Genomic DNA, 17233 nt, shown 5'->3' on the forward strand with positions numbered 1-17233 from the left:
TAGATACGTATTCCTAGTTTAATTTTGACTAGAATTACAATAAGAGTTCAGAGTGGCAGAATGGCAGTGAGTATGAAAGGCACTGCTTTTCCGTTTGAAATTATGTGTTAATATACACACGGAGTATCTGCAGCCAAAGTCTCGCCGGGAACAAACTTTGAAAGGATCCCAAGATTAGTTCCGGAGTCGTAATCCAAACAAACTAAGCGAATGGGAAGTGCTGAGCAAGCCACGGGGAAGCCGTGCTGCAGCTCGAGTTACAGAGCAGGGAGAAATGAATGAGAAAAGAAAGGAAAAAAGGAAAGGAGATAGCACTTACTTCGCCCGGAGATCCATTAGTTTCACAGAGTTAAGTTTGAAGTAACGCGCCGTTCTGGGTTGGAAAGCTAGTAATAAAGGAGGAGTTAGAAGCGGCCATTTTGGAAGAGACTAGACCAACGAAGATGTTAAAATAATCGCAGTGAAAAGAATCCGCCATGTTGGGGAGGTGATTCTTGGCTTACCGATGTATTCTCCACCTTCTCCATAGGGAATACCTATGTATGACAATTTGTGTGCAATAGTAAGAATTTTAAACGTGCTGCGTTCTTTGACTGGGTGCCAGTGTGCATCTTTTCTTGCTTGCGAAATGTGATCTCTTTTTGATATGCTGAGGGCAGCTCTTAAGGCGTTGTTTTGAGTGGTTTGGAGCCTATTTAAGTTTTTTGTGGAGGAGCCCGCGAGTAAGGCGTTGCAGTAGTCAAGTTTAGCTCCTATAGTGGCTCTGGCTATAGAGAGACAGTTGTCCTTAGTTAGGAAGGGTTTGATGGCGTTGAGGAGTTTGGTGCTAATGGCGGAGGCAGAGACTATAGCACTTACTTGCTTGTTCATAGATAGCGTAGCATCTAGATGTACTCCTAACGTTTTAACAGATGGTAGCACTGGAATGGTGCAGTTGTCGATGTTAAAGTCGGTGTAAAGACTGTCTAAGTTAGCTAAGGTGGATTTTTGCCCAAGGATCAGGATCTCGGTCTTATCTCCGTTGAGGCCTAGGCCATTAGTGGCCATCCATGTTTGTATGGTGGCGTAGATTTGGTGGAGGGTGGAGGCATCTTGGGTGTATGAGCCGGTTAGAGGGAGGAGCACGTGGGTGTCATCAGCATAGTTAGTGTATGCAATCCCAAGTGCGTCCAGTCTTTCGAAGAGCGGCTTAGTGAAAAGATTGTAGAGCGTGGGGGCAGTACATGATCCTTGTAGTTCGCCACAGTGTTATTATGTAGCTAGACTTGCATTTTAATTCAGTGTGTCTAGCCAGTTCTTACTGAGGCACAACATTTTATATTGGGCATCTTTGATAAAGCAAGCATGATAAGTGTTATTATGAAGCAAGACTGTCATTTTTTATGCTACCAGTCTCGCCATTTCTTACTGAGGCACAACATTTTGTATTGGGCATCTTTGATAAAGCAAGCAGGATCAGTGGTATTATTCTTACTGTGGCAAGCAGCCAGTCAGTCATTTTGTATTGTGGTATAGCATTTCGTATTGGGCATTGTTGGTAAAGCAAGCAAGATAAGTGTTATTATGAAGCAAGACCTTCACATTTATGCACTTAGTCTAACCATTTCTTATTTCGGTTTGACATTTTGTATTGGCCATCTTTTATAAAGCAGGTATGATAAGTGTTATTATGTAGCTTGACTGCCATTTTAGGACAGCAAGTTTGGAAATGTTTTCATACTTTGGCGTGCATTTTTAATGGTAAAGCCAACTGGAGCATGTTCTTATGTGGGGATACTGCCATATATTGGCAGAACAAACATGGACATGTATTCTTATGGTATCCTTACTGGCGTTACCCCCACAAAACCCAATTGCAAACTGTTTGGATTTTTACCCAATTTTTCTAAAATGTGTGCTCTAAAATTGACAATTTTCACACATTATTTTTAAAAAAATTCTAGTGGTGTGGGCTCCCTTGCTACGCTCGGTCATATCAGGGACAAATATTTACGCCCCTCCATTTAAAAAATGCACCAGCCGCCACTGAACGAACTTCGGGTTGTGATCTCAATGAGAGGGCGCCACCAGACATTATGTTTTGGTCCGGTTCCCGAACCAAAAAAAAAAATATGGTGCAGGGGGCAAAGGTGTGTGTTCCTCGATCCACATTGTTTAAGATTGCCCTGTCAATTTAAATGTTAGGAACTGTGAGGCATGCACCAAACAATGATCGCTGATCTTGAGGCCACTAAATCAGTCATTAGAGACTCCTGCTACTTTGCCCACACCCAGGTCACAAGAGGACCGCTGAAATCCAGATGGACTAGGTAATTGCTGTGGCTGGCAGGAACGAAAACACTTGGTCACGTGGCTTGACAACTGGGCGGCGTCTCCCCATTGCCCAAACACAACGTCAGCAAGGGATAAAGAGGAAGAATGAGTACCATCCAGTAGGATAAAGGAAGAACTCGCATAACACACGTTCTACGAGACCTGCAAAAGTCCTTCTATGAAACAAATCGACCATCTTAGAATGGTGATACGTTTAAGATTTCAAGTGTATGTGACAGCAGCTCTCGCAAATAAAAGCAATGTATTTCTATACTACACAAAGTATATACGTTTTCGAAAAATATGCTTCACTGGAAGCATTTTGGATACATTTGTGGACATACAAAATATTCTTATGGGTTGCTATTATCTTTGAAACAATGTAACATACAAATCCCAATTTGTATTAAAACCATTGTTCAAATGTGAAACCACTTGAGTTCCAGTATTGATTGTGCTCAAGCTGGTCTCTACACTGGGGCGGGGGGAAATAAGAGTGACACTGGATTACTCAGCAAGAGAGACGCAACGTCCCATGAGACAAACACCTCAAGGCAACACGCAGGCGTAAAGGCAACTTTTTTTCTCCCCCTCTTGCGCCTCCAACCAACCTTTACACACCCAACCCTTTCTGTGACGTATTCAGAGTGACGAGTACATCCGCCAATGAGCCACTAATCTCAGTTCAAACCGGTTCCAAACTGGGAGGTAGCGAGTGACAGCTGGCCGCGCAGGCGGGGTCGGGGGGTGGGGCTCTCGAGCCAGCATGCAACCACATTCTTAGACACCATTGGTGGCGTAATCTGTTCAGTCTGTCCGACAGCCAGGGGACTATGGGTCGGAGGTAAAGGGGTGTCGGTGTGCTGTGTACACGGGCGGCGTCCGTGACGCATCTGTCTGAGTCTGGGCAAGTACTCGGAGGAGCGGCCGGTGCCCGCGGGGTCTGCCAAGTGCAGGGCGCGGCCCCCGCTCCAGAGCGAAGGAGGAGGCGGTAGCGGCCGAACAGGAGGATGGAGGAGAAAAAGGAGGAAGGCGAGGCTGAGATCCAGGAGCACGGACCCGAGCACTGGTTCACAAAGTGGGAGCGGCAGTGCCTTGCCGAGGCCGAACAAGAGGAGCCTCCTGAGGAGGAGGCAGATGGCAGTTCGCAGAAGCTTTGGCATCTCTTTCAGAATTCAGCCACCGCCGTGGCGCAGCTCTACAAAGGTCAGGGGGAAGCTATAAATGTCGTCCGGTCCACAGGGTGTTGTGATGGGGTGGGTGTTGAGTTAAATAGTTCAACGCCTTGTGTTCAAGGGGTAGAGGGCCGTTCAAGACAGCCTTTCTGTCTGTAAGTTGTGTACAGCGGTCTGGGTCAGCTTCCAGAAAACAAAATGGCGTAAGCGCGGGGGGCGGGCTCGGAACCCGGGTGCGCAGCCCCTGGTGGTGAGTAAGGGGAAAAACTGCAGATGCAGAGCCGCCAGTGTCATACTTGCTTTTCAGACAGAGGATATCTTGCAGATGCTGCTTATGCAAATCTGTAACACAATGGAGATATGTATAAGGCCGATATGTTCTCTGTAATCTAAACTTACTCTGCTACCCCCGTGATTTTTCATATGAAGAGGTTGATGTACAACTGTATTTACTATTGCAAGGAACTCGTGACCCCTCTCCCCCCAACGAGTTTTGTAAATGCAACTTGGCGAATTTAAGTCAATTAGACACAGGAAGTCAAGTTGAGTTCCACCTTCCTGGGGCTATCGGGGTGAGGTTGCTTACAACAAGGTTCCAGTCAAAATGGCGAAATCAAACATGGCCGTTGTTTAGTGTTGTGTAAAATGCCTCCTTTCCATGTTTGTTCGTTGTCGTTGCAGATCGTGTTTGCCAGCAGCAGGGCCTCTCCCTCTGGGTCCCCTTCCAGAATGCGGCTACGGCGGTGACTAATCTCTACAAAGGTACGTGCAGTGTTTACATCGTTCCCCCTAATGCTCTTGTTCCTGCTCCGCTTCTGATCGGGGCCTGTTTGTGTTCTTCCTCATCTACCGAGACGGAGTGGTGCTTGCTCAGCAGAGCAGCTTTGTTATTTAAGGATGTGGGTGGACTTATTTAGACCTCGGCAGGGAGTTTGTGGCCGTTCAGTGCTGGGCGAATCTGATGGCTGTTCCGTGAAGTCTGTAGAGATGCATTGTATCGGTCAGCCTAGGTTTTGTAGTTTGATCTAGGTATCAAGGACAGGTTTTTGTGCTAGTATCTGATTAAACGGCCCGTTTTGAATGTTCGCGAAAATTACTCCCGAGTTAATATACTACACCCTTTTCGGGCAGTGGACTTGGTTTGCTCGTCTGAAGTACTTTCACGCAACCATTAACGTTTTGCGTATTACTTTTGTAGTGTTGAGGTTTTATGGTGTTCACTGCACTTTACGTAAGACGTTCATGTAAGGCTCGTTATGTTTGAAGCCATTTGTTTTACTAGAAGATCAAAAGCGTATGGTACTTTTACCTGTGTTTTCGTGAGGTCGAAACTAGGTGAATGGATTGGTATGTCCACTGTTCAATCTACATATTGTGGTATCGATCTGGTGTTTTCAGTAGGGCCCATTTCTAGTGTGTATATGTAGTTGTGTGTATAACCAGAAGCTAGTACATGGTGCACAGCAAATCCTGTTTTGCATCAGATGCAAACTCTAGCTTTGTGTCTATTTTATACTATCCAATATGCTTTAACTGCACTTAAGGTGTGTTCTTATTAGGCGCATCCTCAAACCGACAGAGTTAATATCGCATAGCAAGGTAGAATGGCACTACTTGCTCATGGAGTCAAAAGTAGTTACTGGCGGCTGCAGGTTTCTAGCTAACCAGGCTCACCTTTGCTAGAACCAGGAGCTAAACGGCAATCTCGAAACCTGTTTTCGTGCCCATTGTCATGGTGTACCTGAAATATTTTGACACGTTTTTATTCACTTACTCAGTTGATTACTTGGCCAAGGGTCTGACCACTAGTGATCAATTGCATCTTAACGGTCTCAATTACTGTTTTCTTTGTCCAAACCGACTTTGTTGCTCATTTTGATAACGTAGAAAAAGTGACTTTGATATGGTCAGTGACTAAATATTCAGTAGTATGGCCAGTCCCTGTTTATGAATCTCCATGGATTCTGCCTGCTTTGTTCATTTTTGTAAACTGAAACATTGGAACACTGCTTGTTAGTACAAAGTGAAAGATACAGCAGGCATGCACTCGGTGTGCCAGTCAAGAGTTGTGAGGGCATAACCATGCGTGCGCCCCCACCCAATGGGATGTGCATGGTATTGGAATTTATTGACTCGCATCAGTTTTGATCGGGGTGGGTGGCGGCCAATGGTCTGTAGGCTTTCTTGATGCCGGGGCTTAAGTATGGATTTAAATGGGACACAGGACACAAACTACTGCAGATTTTAGTTGTTTGCAGAAGAGTACATTTTGAATCCTGTTAGTGGCGGTACATTACCTATCCTTGCTGTATTGAATTCCTATCCCCTCTATCATTCTAGAGTAAAGCACTTACTGTCCCCACAATTTCTTTTAGGGGAGATGTCTTCCCTGTGCTCTGTGGGTTGCCTGGACTCAGCATCTAGCCCTATTCCTAGCATCTAGCCCTATTCCTATGTGTGATGCGTTTTGCACCCTCGGTGGCTTAAGGAGGGCAGTTCTCCACCCCCGTACCCCACCACATTTGCATCTTTGGCCCTCTGTTGGGATGGGTACATTCAGGTCTCCAAACCGCCCCTCCCATTCAGACACATCTCTTCGCCTCTGCACTCCACTCTGGCCTGTTCCCAGTTACGGCTAAGCAAGAGAATGATGCTCTGCCCCCCCCACACCCTCATAGCGTGTGGTTTAGATTCTAAGCATGTTTCATAGCTGATCTAAATGTTCTGGTCAGCTGATAGATGGTGGTTTTCTTTTGTATGAGTGTTGCTCCTAGGCTGTGAATTTTTCTGCTATGCACATTGTTTTGAATGTGATTAGCTTTTTGATTGGTAGCCAGTGTAGCATCCTTGGCGCTGGTGTGATGTGGTCCCTTCATGAGAGTTTGAGAAGTCTGGCGGATACATTCTGTATTCGTTGCCGTCTTCTCCGTAGGTTTTCAAGCATTCCGAGGTATAGGCTGTGTTGACGTGGTCTATCCTGGACGCGATTAGGGAGAATATAGCCAGTGTTTTGTGCGTGATGGGGGGGTGGTTTGAATCTTTCATTGTGTGTAGAATGAAGTGTTTCTTAACTATCGTGTTTACTTGTGGTTCTAGGGTTAAGTCGCCCATTAGGATTCCAAGGTTTTTGGCAACATTGGATAGATAAACCCTGGGGGGGGGGGGGGGCAGGGTCTCAGTTCTGTGGTACTTGGGATGTACTGGTCGTTTGCTTTTTTTAAATTATTTCTGCCTTGCTCAGGTTGGTTTTTTGAGGTTATTGGTAGAGTTCTTAGAGTCCGTCTATTTGCGTTTTTTCCCTTGTTTATTGTGGCTTTTGCAGCTTTGGGGGTCTGTAAAGTTGTCTTTTGATAAGTTGAAGAGAAGCAGCGGAAAAAGAGCAACCATGTGGTACTCCACCAGTGTCCTGTGGTGCCGATTTCAATGTCCTTATCCATACTATGTCTGTTCTTTCAGGCGGTGGTTTAATCCAGAGCAGTGCTGTGTTGGCGATCCCTACTTGTCCAGTCCCTTGATGTAGGGGTTTACTGTCATTTGCTGCACATAAGTAGAGTAGTTCAGTGCTCAGTTCGTGTTGGTGTCTGCATTGGTCTTTAGGAAGTCACATATTGAGTAGTTCCGTCTGTCACTCTCATGGGTCTGAAGCTTACTTGTGCATGGTCCAGTAGATGGTTAATTTCTACAGGTTACTGTATTTTTTAGTGGAGAGATCTCTAATAGTTTTGCTGGGTAAGGAATATTTGAGATCCGTCTGTAGTATGAGAGATTTTCCACATCTCTGTTGTAGCCTTGAGGAGTGGCTTATAGGCAAATTTGAACGCTCGCAGTACTCTCCCCGTTGAGTGTGATGGATTGAAGAAGTTTAGGTTGCATTGTATATGTCTTGTTGCTAGGTGTCAGTTGGGAACCTACCCTTTTGTTTTTTTCCCCACTAAGTCGAGTAGTTTTTTCTTAGGCAAAGCTGTTCCAGTGGTCCCGGTGTTGGTAGGAGATGGTGCACGGTCTGGTTGATTGGTCTATTTGGTATGATCTGGTGTATGTCATTTTATTCTTTAAGTCATCTGCGAGATAATCCCAATTTATGCAAAGGGGGCGGGTTGGTTCTCTTGTTTTTACAGCGTTGAATAGCTATGAGTGTTGGTGGCTTTTGTGATCCGGTCGCCATGGTATTTCTTTTTTCTTCAATTTCTTTTTTGTATGCTTGTATTTGGTAAAACTATAACCAATCCAAAAACTTTTCTCCTTTCTTGTTCTATATTCTGGTTTCTCTATTTCATTATATTGAGGTGGGGCGTGTACCATCTTGCCACTGCTTTCTTTCGTGATGGGAAGAGGGGGATTTGGAGGAAGACACATTTTTATGGTGCCCATACCGCAAAATAGTACTGCTAAAGGGTTTCCCATGCAATAATGCCAACTCTAGCTAGTCCTCAGTTCTGCACATGGATAACAGGAATGAAGTGGAGAGGGGGGTGGTTACCCGCTTACTCAATGTTCTGTTTAACCAATCCATTCCAGACAGCCCTTTTTAAAGTTGCATGGTGCACAACCAGTGCAACCAAGATCTTAATGAATCTTTAACTTATGAAGTTGTGCTGGGTACAGAACAATAAGATTAGCTCCCACGTGAAGTCTCATCAGACATGTTATTATAGGGAAGAGGCCAGACCAGTGGATGTCGGATCGGAGCTTACTCGTGCATCCCAATCCAGGTTTCACCGAAGCAGTGTTTAAAACTTGGACTCGCTGCTGGCTTGTGATATGTGACTTGGCACATAAGAAATGGTGTGCTGTGAGCTCGAAATCTGAACCCGCCCCACCTTCAAGTGCAATCCCTAGTTTGTGACCCTTGGGCTGAAGAGATCCTGCTAACTAGAAATTGTGGGGGTAGGTCTGAGAGGCTTGGGTAGGGAGAAAAAAAACTGGTTTTAGAGTTGAACGAAGGCACCGCATGAACGCTGTTAATGGGAGACAGTTGATGATGCAGGACAATAGTTCTGTGGTAAAGGGGATGACTCGTGTAGTCGCCAAAGGGGTCTTAATGTTGATCTCTTCGGTTTAGCTTTATATAATGCGCCCATTATGGGCCCTTTTCAACTAACAATTTGTTTGATTTTCCCTAACTAATCAATAACTTGATTATTTCCTAGTAAAGCACAAGTGAACATGCCTCAAAACTTTGGGTGGGTATTCTTGGCTATAACTACAAATCATAGGTAGGGCTTTTTGACACTGAGGAGGGGGTACTAACTTTAACTGAAAAGGGAGCACACTATACTAGACACACTGATTTTGCAGCGTTAAATCGGTTTGCGCCTTAAAGGCAAAAAAAATCATCTTGTCTGCCTGGTGTAAGATTGGCATGTTGCAAGAAAGAGGCCATCTGAGGATTCAAGTGGGCCAGGTTAACATTTGCACCTTCTTGTACCAATTTAATAGGAACCGTTTTAGATGTGGTGTTATTTTACTCCCGTTTTTTTCTTGTTTAATGTGCTTGTCTATTTGATTAACTATCATTATCCGTTATTGTGAAAATGTTCCTCAAGCACCCACTCGCCAACGCCCTTCAAACTCACCAATTCCCCATCACACGTTACACTACCAAGTCACGCCTCGTATTTTGAGTACTGACCACACTCAAAACCATGCTCCCAACTCACACCATACTTCCCAGTTCCTCTACAGTCTACAGACCTTCAATCCTGCTTGCTCCTTCTGCATCTAGCATCCTTTCTCGCTTCTATCGAACTTTTCATTCTCACTACTTTCTTAACCTCTGCTCCCTCTGTTTTCCGTTCCCCCACCTCACCTCTGGCGCACTATTTCCCAGGTGATCTGCGCATTTACAGGGGTCTGGGCTGTAGCGCAAATGATGTGCGCTGGCCAGCTGAACTATATATTGGTGTCGAGATTGCACTCCTGACAGTGTTGTACAGGTTCCCAGCATATTTTCACTGATCCGAAACACATTCCATCTTACATGAGGAATAGAAATGCAAGTGAGACAGCAGCTGTTGATATCACTGCAGTCAGTTAAAAAATGTGTATGCAGTCGGGACCCTATTGTGCAATGTGTGCAGATTCCAATGGCTGGTGGGGAGGTGGAGTTGAGGTATGCCTTTGTTTCTGCCCCCTCCTCCCCCGCCAATATGTGCTAATGCGCGAAGGGGTACAACTATCTGAATGGGCTTTGTGTACTGGGCTGTTCCCTTTCTGGAGCAATCGAAGAAATTTGCGATCACACTTCATTACTCACACCCAAAGAGTTTTGGGATCGTGGCCCCTTTAGGTTTTGTTTTTATAAAAAAAAACATGTTTTCGCGAATCTCAATAAGCTGGGGGGTCTTGAAGAACGCTACCTTTCTTTCCAAAACATGGAAGGCACTGAGCCAACCATAGACATTAATTGTACATCTGTGCATATTAACCAATGTGAAATTGTTCTTCTTGAGGTTCTGTCATATTTGATCGGGAACGCTACTTTTGCTATCGTTGTTTAAATTCTGTATTTTCTATAATTGTATCCATCCGCCTTCGTTTTTAACTCTCCTTACTGTTTGCATGCAGTCTTCAGCTTAAACTCACGGTGTACAGTTACATTAGACTTCTCCTTACAGAGCTGTTATACAGTATGTGTATTCTAATTATGGTTCAAAACCGTTGTGAATTTATATCAATTATTTAAAATGCATACTTTTTTATGTGAAGGAGAGCATGACCGAATTTATGATCTTGGTTCTGTTGCTGCAATCACAGCGGCTCCTAGACAAGTAATTATGCACTCCCACTCCTGAGTTTGGTTTGCACTTACTAGGGGCCATTCAGCCCCAGTGAACGGGAGCCTGCTTTTAGTGCAGCCAATACAGAAACCGTGGCCCCAACAGCAGTCGCCCCTACTGTTTCCTGGGATTCGTGACAGAACTCCTCAGCCTTCTCTCTTCACCCCACTAGCAGAGCATTTTTAAAGGCCTAAACGTCGCTGGAAATTGGTCCTGAGCACGCGCCAGCGGTAAGGGGCCCAATTACGGGTTGTGGTAACAAGGTGGCCCTTGCCTGATGACGCAATGCCCAGAGTACCTAGCCTGGAGGACATGGAAGGAACAAGAAAAGAATGAATCACAACATAAATAAAGGCCCTTGTGGCGATTCTAGCACTGCCCCCTGCACCCTCTTATGCCTGCTGGCTGCAAAGGGACTAGAGTAGTTGCACCCTGGGGTAAGCGCAGGCTTTCTTGTCAGGGCTTCCTCTGATGCGCTAGTTTCCAGGCGACCTCATGGTGCAGCTTCTCTGTCCTAAGGTAAAGGGATTACCTTTGCCGCAGGAAAATCAAAGAAGCAGATCCTGGTAATTATTTCACATTGCTGTGGTGATGTCGACACCTATTCACATCAGTCCTGCCATAGCTTCCACTGCTCAGTGGACACCAATATCAGAATTACTAGACCTGGATTTAAAGGTTTGTGCCACCAGACCTGAGGGTCCATCTCATGACCCTTTCTATCCGAGATCCCAATACTTGCCCTCTCCCTATTTCCCCCAAATCTCCCCTCACACCTTCAATCCTGTCCTAGCTCTCTTCCACTCACCCCCTCAACCCCCTAAACCACCAAATCACAACTGCCCTCCTAGCCTTCTCATGCCCTCAACAGAACCCTCCCTGTCTTAATACACACCCTATGACCATGGCCTGGTCACCCTCCAACTCGCCCGTGTTTGCCACCAACCCATCGGACCCCATTGTTAATCCATACCCTGATTTTACAGAACCGATCCAGAAGAGGTGGTGGGCTGGCCATCCTACACAAACACCAGATCCCAGTCCTACACAGGAACAGCCTAGCCTGCAGTACTACTGATTGTGTGTATCTGCTTGTAAAATTCCAACTCTCCTCCATCACCCACAGCTTTTACTTTTATGCAGCACGTGGCTACAACAGAAAAATTGCAGGTTCCCTCAGTTTAGTTATGCACTATTGACCACCTTAATTCAGCACCCCTCCCACCCCTCATATACTAGGAGACTTCGGCATCTGGTTCAACATTCCCTCAAACGCCACTTGCAACAATAGAATCGCACAATCTAACTCCAGTATGAAGGAGCTCTTTACTATATTAAAATAATTAGAAAATCTTATTTCCCAAGACAATTGTGCAAAAGACAAAACTTGGTGCTCAGATATCCAGCATGCGCTAGCTAACAAAGTTTTGAACCTTCAAAATAACATGGCTCTAAAGAAAGCGTCACTAAATTCTACAACCTCATCTAACGAAAGAGCAACACCCAAAATTGAACCTCCCAATTCCACTTCTCCAGTCTCTATTATAGAGGTTGGGAAAGTTATACTGGGCATTAAACCTTCTAATTGTAAGGGTGACCAATGCCCAGCACAACTGATCAAGGACGCCGCTAGGGATCTAGCACCATTCATTACCAAACTCATCAATGCCTCCTTCATATCTGGCACGATACCTAGTAACCTGAAGGAATCTTGGGTACTCCCACTCCTCAAGAAGCAAACACTAGACCCCTCTATACCAACCAACTACAGGCCTATCACACTGTGCCATTCCTGCTGAAAATCTTAGACAAGGTGGCATATATTCAAATTCGGAACTTCTTAGAACTCAACTATGACGGCTCCCCTCAATCTGGTTTCCAACCATTACATGGTACTGAAACAGCACTCATTGACCTCAAGGCCCTAATAGACAAATTAAGAGACAATGAACCTGCACTTGGTGGCTTTTGATTTAGTAGATCACAACGTCTTATGTAGCCACTTGGATTCACCTGCCCATTTCTCTGGTGAGGCAGTAGTGTGGATACAATCGTTCCTCTGAGAAAACCTTTATGGTTCGGTCACTATCTGCTACTGCGGACCCCATCCCTATCACCCGTGGGGTTCCCCAGGGCTTGTGTGTTTCTCAAACACTGTACAGTATTTTCACCAAGCCCCTGTTTGTTGATTTGGACCATCTGGGTATCACCTACACTAATTAGGCAGACAATGCCCAAATCCTCCTACCACTTACAGGGGACTATGGCAAGGATCTAGCATTGGTGAATAGAATTTACAGCATCGTTCAGGCTTGGATGGCCACTCGCGGCCTCTGTCTGAACGATGACAGAGTTTCTCTTCTTACCAGACAAGGTTGCCAAAGAAGTAAAAACTTTAAAAACTTTAGGATTTTACTTGGGGCCATACCTTAACATTCACCACACCCTAGCCTCCTCTACAGCATACACATCTAAACTAATTGGAGCTGGCACACAATTCCTCTCATCCAACAGCTGCATGATCTTAGCCAGAGCCCTCATTCTATCCAAACTAGCAATGCCCTATATATCAGAACAACTAAACACATTATTAATAAAATAATGCCATTAGAGCGGCACTCAGTATCTCTAAAAGAGAGCATCTCTCTGAAACCAGAAGGAAGTACAAGTGGCTATCCACACAAAGAGAAAATCAGACTAAAATCAGCATCCCTTATCCACAAATGCCTAAACAATAAAGCACCAATATCTAATAGAAAGATTTTCTAGAAAAAAATCTACTAGACCCACAAGACTAGCAAGTTCTAATTGCCTTCAAGTTCCTCACTTGAAACTTTCCACCATTGGGGGCACCCGCTTCCCAGTCAAAGCAGCCCAGCTGTGGAACTCGCTACCAACCACACTTGGAATGGACCAAACTTTTATCAAATTTAGGCAAAGTCTGATCACATGGCTCCTAGAGAATGATGAATGAACCTGACCGTACTTGTAAATAACTGTACATTTTCCTTTACCACTGTATATTCGATACCTTTGCTTCTGTAGGTACCTAGCTAATGGTTCCTAGATTTGATGTTCGTTTTATACTTTTGTATCCAATGTAAAGTGTAGTAAGCTGTAAGACTTCTTACTTTTGCCTGCACCCTGATATCTTCGGGTCTGGCGCGCATAATAAATATTAAACTCGACGCTGAAAACCTAGAAGCCCCGAACTTGACATAACTCGTATCTCACCACTCACCATATAACCCCCTGCCCTCACCCTCTTAAGTGGACAGATCACTCAGCAGTCCTCTTCTCCTTCCGGACACCCCGCTCCCCCCCGCTAGCTCACCAGCCTGCCCTCTTAACCCCTCCCTGGAATAAAATCACCATTAACCCAGATCTAGCCAACTCCGCCCTGAACTCGCTGCCAGCTGTCAATCAAGGAAGAGCCTCTCACCCTTGGAACTATTTGATCACTGGCTCTCCAGCACCATAACCCCCCTCACTCCAATGAAATGTACCTCTCAGACTGGGCTCCATCCCCACATGGTACGGTATACAACCAACCTCAGATCTATCAAAACTCTCAAGCACTGACTGGAGCAGACCTGGAGAACAAATCCTGTCTTTGCTAGACAGAGCAGGGCTTTCTGGTCAAAAATTAGCCGGGAACTGCACAGAATGATGGCAGAATTCAAGATGCCAGCTTGCACAACGCCCTTTCCTTGCACTTCATAATATCGCTATTGATGGGCCTTGCCATCCTTTCAAAACTAGCATTAACGCCCCTGCGCCATACCTTTCTCCACCCCAGTCCTGCCACCCTCTCTATGCCAGTCTTCATCGCTTTCTCCCTATCTTACACCCTGCGTTCCTCAAGCTCGTAGCGCAAAGTTGTCCTTTGGGCTCCTCTGAGACCCTTGTCCCACCACTATTCTCAAGATCATCCCAACATCATGTGCAGGCAGCATTGCACGTTTCACAACCACTCCCTCTCCTCTGACATCTCCCTGAAAGCCTTCAGAACATCTTTTGTCAAACCTCTCCTAAAACAAAACACACCTGCCCCTGAACTACCAGCCTATTGCGAAACGCCTGCCTGCCTTTGATGCCATTGACCACACTATACTCAAGACAGGCGACACTCCTTAAGAGACTGCTCTAACATGGATCTTTACCTTAGCCCTGACCCTCCCTCCCCTTTCGCCCTGTGCTTGAAGGGGTCCTGAAGGGAGCCTCACTGTCTCTATCTACTGTAGCTCACTCCCTGCACTCATCCGATCTCATACCCTCATCTGCTATAACTGCTATAACTACGCAGACCATGACCAAGACCATCTGCAAGATCCCCAAATTGCCAGCCTCCGCCAGCCGGACTTCTCCGGTCTTTCTGATGACTGTTGGGTGACGACCAACCACTGGACAAACGGAAACCCTAGTATGCAGCAAATACGCCCCAACCTATCTCCTGGTGACATTCCCAGGGCCCCGCCCCTGCAACATCCACTTCTGTAAAAAAAAAAAATGTACAAAAAAAACTTGGATGCGTGCTGGGCTCTATTCTATTTATACCTCTCCCACCACACCAACTGTGTCCAGGACCTGCTGCTTCCACCTATGCATCCTCAGGCACCTATCCTCTCCAAAGCAACAAATACAGGAGGGGGAAGGCAGTGTGGGGGGGACACGCACAAAAATGCTGAATCGCCAGTGGTGGGGCGGGGGACCAATAATTACTATCAAGGGATGTGAATTCCGGGGTTGCAGGGGTGTGTGCCCCCCGTTTCCATAGAAAGGAAAGCGGGGGACAAAAATGGTTCCGCTGCGGCACACCCCCCCCTTCGTTGTGGAGGTGGAACTTGTTTTTGCAGGGAAAGAGCCGTGAAAAGGACAAAAGCTAAGTGTGTGGCCGGAGGTATGTTTTAGGTTTAGCAGGTGCATGTGATTATTGCGTGCCGGGCATTTGGAACTTGTAATTATCAGATTTGAAATTTTCGCTATGGAATGATCAGCGTACATCCTTGAATCTGTGGCTTTCGTCCATCCCCCAATAGACTATGCAAACTCCCTTTAGCTAGTCTCTGGCTTTCCAGCTCAGAAAACCCAGAAGAATCCAGCACTCCTCCTTGGTCTCTCACTGAACATATCCTCCTGCATTCAGAACGCTACACTGGCTCCCTGTTGGCCCACAGACTACCGTTAAAGCCATGTGCATCACACACCACTCACTGTGACCTCCACACCATCGGACCCAAATTCCTCCAGGATAAACTCGCTGCGCTAGCAACCTCCCAGGAACATCAGATTTTGCTCTGCTCATCTCTTTGCCATCCCCACATGTAACTCCACCAGATTCCCCCTCCCCCCCACATGTTCTTTCACCAGAAAGGATAGAGCCTCGTCCATCCAAGCCCTACCATCCTGAACTCTCTAGCCACATCTGCCTCATTAATGACTACATGTTCAAAAAGGCCCTTGCGACTTGGCTATTGCCTATGGCAGCCTGCAACCCTCTCCCCTCCCCACATCACAGCGTTCGCATACACCATAATTCGCATCTGTACATTAACACCTTTCCCCTTTCATTTGCACCCTCTCCTCTTGACCTGCACTCCCCGTCCCATCCGAGCACATCTCATTTTGCACAAACCTGCACTTATCCCACTGCCTCCCGCTTATTGTTGCACTTGCACGATCCGAATATCACAACGCCTAGTAGGACTATTATTTTCTTTCTCCTTTGTTCTCCTCTGCCGGAGGGGCAGCCCTTGTCTTGTGGCACCTTGAAAAACCATGTGTAGGCCCCATACAAATATCCAATGAATTAAAGTCATGTATGCAGCGGGTGCTGGCTGCTGTCGCGGCATCCCGCCCTGCGCACACCAAAAAAACACAGACCACCCCAGTATACATGGACCCAGAGGCAGATGCTGGTTGTTGCTGCATCAGCCCGCTCTTCTCGCCCGTCCACAGACCAGCCTCTGTACACAAACGCACATCAGCATGCGGGCTGCCTTTGCTCTGACTGGTCAGGCTAAGTGTTAACTATTCTTGACGGCTAACAGATTACTGCACTAGAAGATGCCTGACGTTAGCCTATTATTGAATTTGGAAAATATAGCGTAAGACTTTAAGGGTAGCTTCCGATTGCGCTAGAAAACCGTAACTCTAGGGCGGCCAGTGGTTCATTCTTAGACTACATGAGTTAGCCAGCCTATTTAGCACCAGTGTGCTTTGAGGGAAGTTGGTCTATAATGCATAGAATAGCATACAAGAATGGCTTGGCTTCTTAACACAGTTGACCGGATCACACAGCATGATCAAAGATGACCTCCACCTGAGCTTTAGATATGTATAAATGCACCAGTTAGATGAAGGCACATCTTTCTAGCCACACAAATTCGGTCCAGCTGGACATGTAACTATTTTGTCCTTGGACCAGACTTCAACGCATCGAGTAGTTGAGGCACTAGAATACAGCGACAATCTACGGCCACGGGCCCAACCTCTTGGGTTGCTTGCTGGAGCCTGTCCAGCCCACCTAATTCCTAGTTTTGTCCAAATGCTCATATGCACTTTAAGCATATTTTTGTTCCCAGTGGGCGTTTACCACAAAGCACGTTGTGGCCATACAAATGGGGGGGAAAGGCGATATATAAGTGACTACAATACAGACTTGAGCCTAACCTTAAGATTGGAGGTACAGAAGATTAAAAATCCACTTCCACCTGCAGGAACTGTGTGATTAGCTGAACAAAAGCTTGGGCTACCATGCCTTCACCAGATGGCCATTATCTGTCACTATGGTCTTGCAAAGAGAAACCTGACTGTTTTATTGATGGTGGTCTTTCACCCATCTGACTGTACAGCATTGGTCTCTCCCTGCATCTCTGAACCTCATGAACTCCAGTCTGGGCACCTTTGTGTGGTCTTCCAAGCTCCTGCACAGGAACTGCCAGTCTTTTCCCTATCTTGACACCC

General features: G+C 46.0%; 1 protein-coding gene across 1 annotated transcript in view; it reads left to right on the forward strand.

Moving 5' to 3' along the window:
- The first annotated feature begins 2859 nt into the window (after window positions 1–2859).
- The window catches only part of HAPSTR1 (HUWE1 associated protein modifying stress responses), a 143611-nt gene continuing 129237 nt past the window's right edge, over window positions 2860–17233 (forward strand). The window contains exons 1-2 of the mRNA XM_069647851.1: window positions 2860–3519; window positions 4170–4250. Of these exons, the coding sequence (XP_069503952.1) occupies window positions 3324–3519; window positions 4170–4250 (277 nt within the window). The 5' untranslated portion in view covers window positions 2860–3323. The remainder of the gene's footprint in view (window positions 3520–4169; window positions 4251–17233) is intronic.

This window comes from Ambystoma mexicanum, chromosome 2q (genome assembly GCF_040938575.1).
Source record: "Ambystoma mexicanum isolate Mex_15411 chromosome 2q, UKY_AmexF1_1, whole genome shotgun sequence".
NCBI lineage: Eukaryota > Metazoa > Chordata > Amphibia > Caudata > Ambystomatidae > Ambystoma > Ambystoma mexicanum.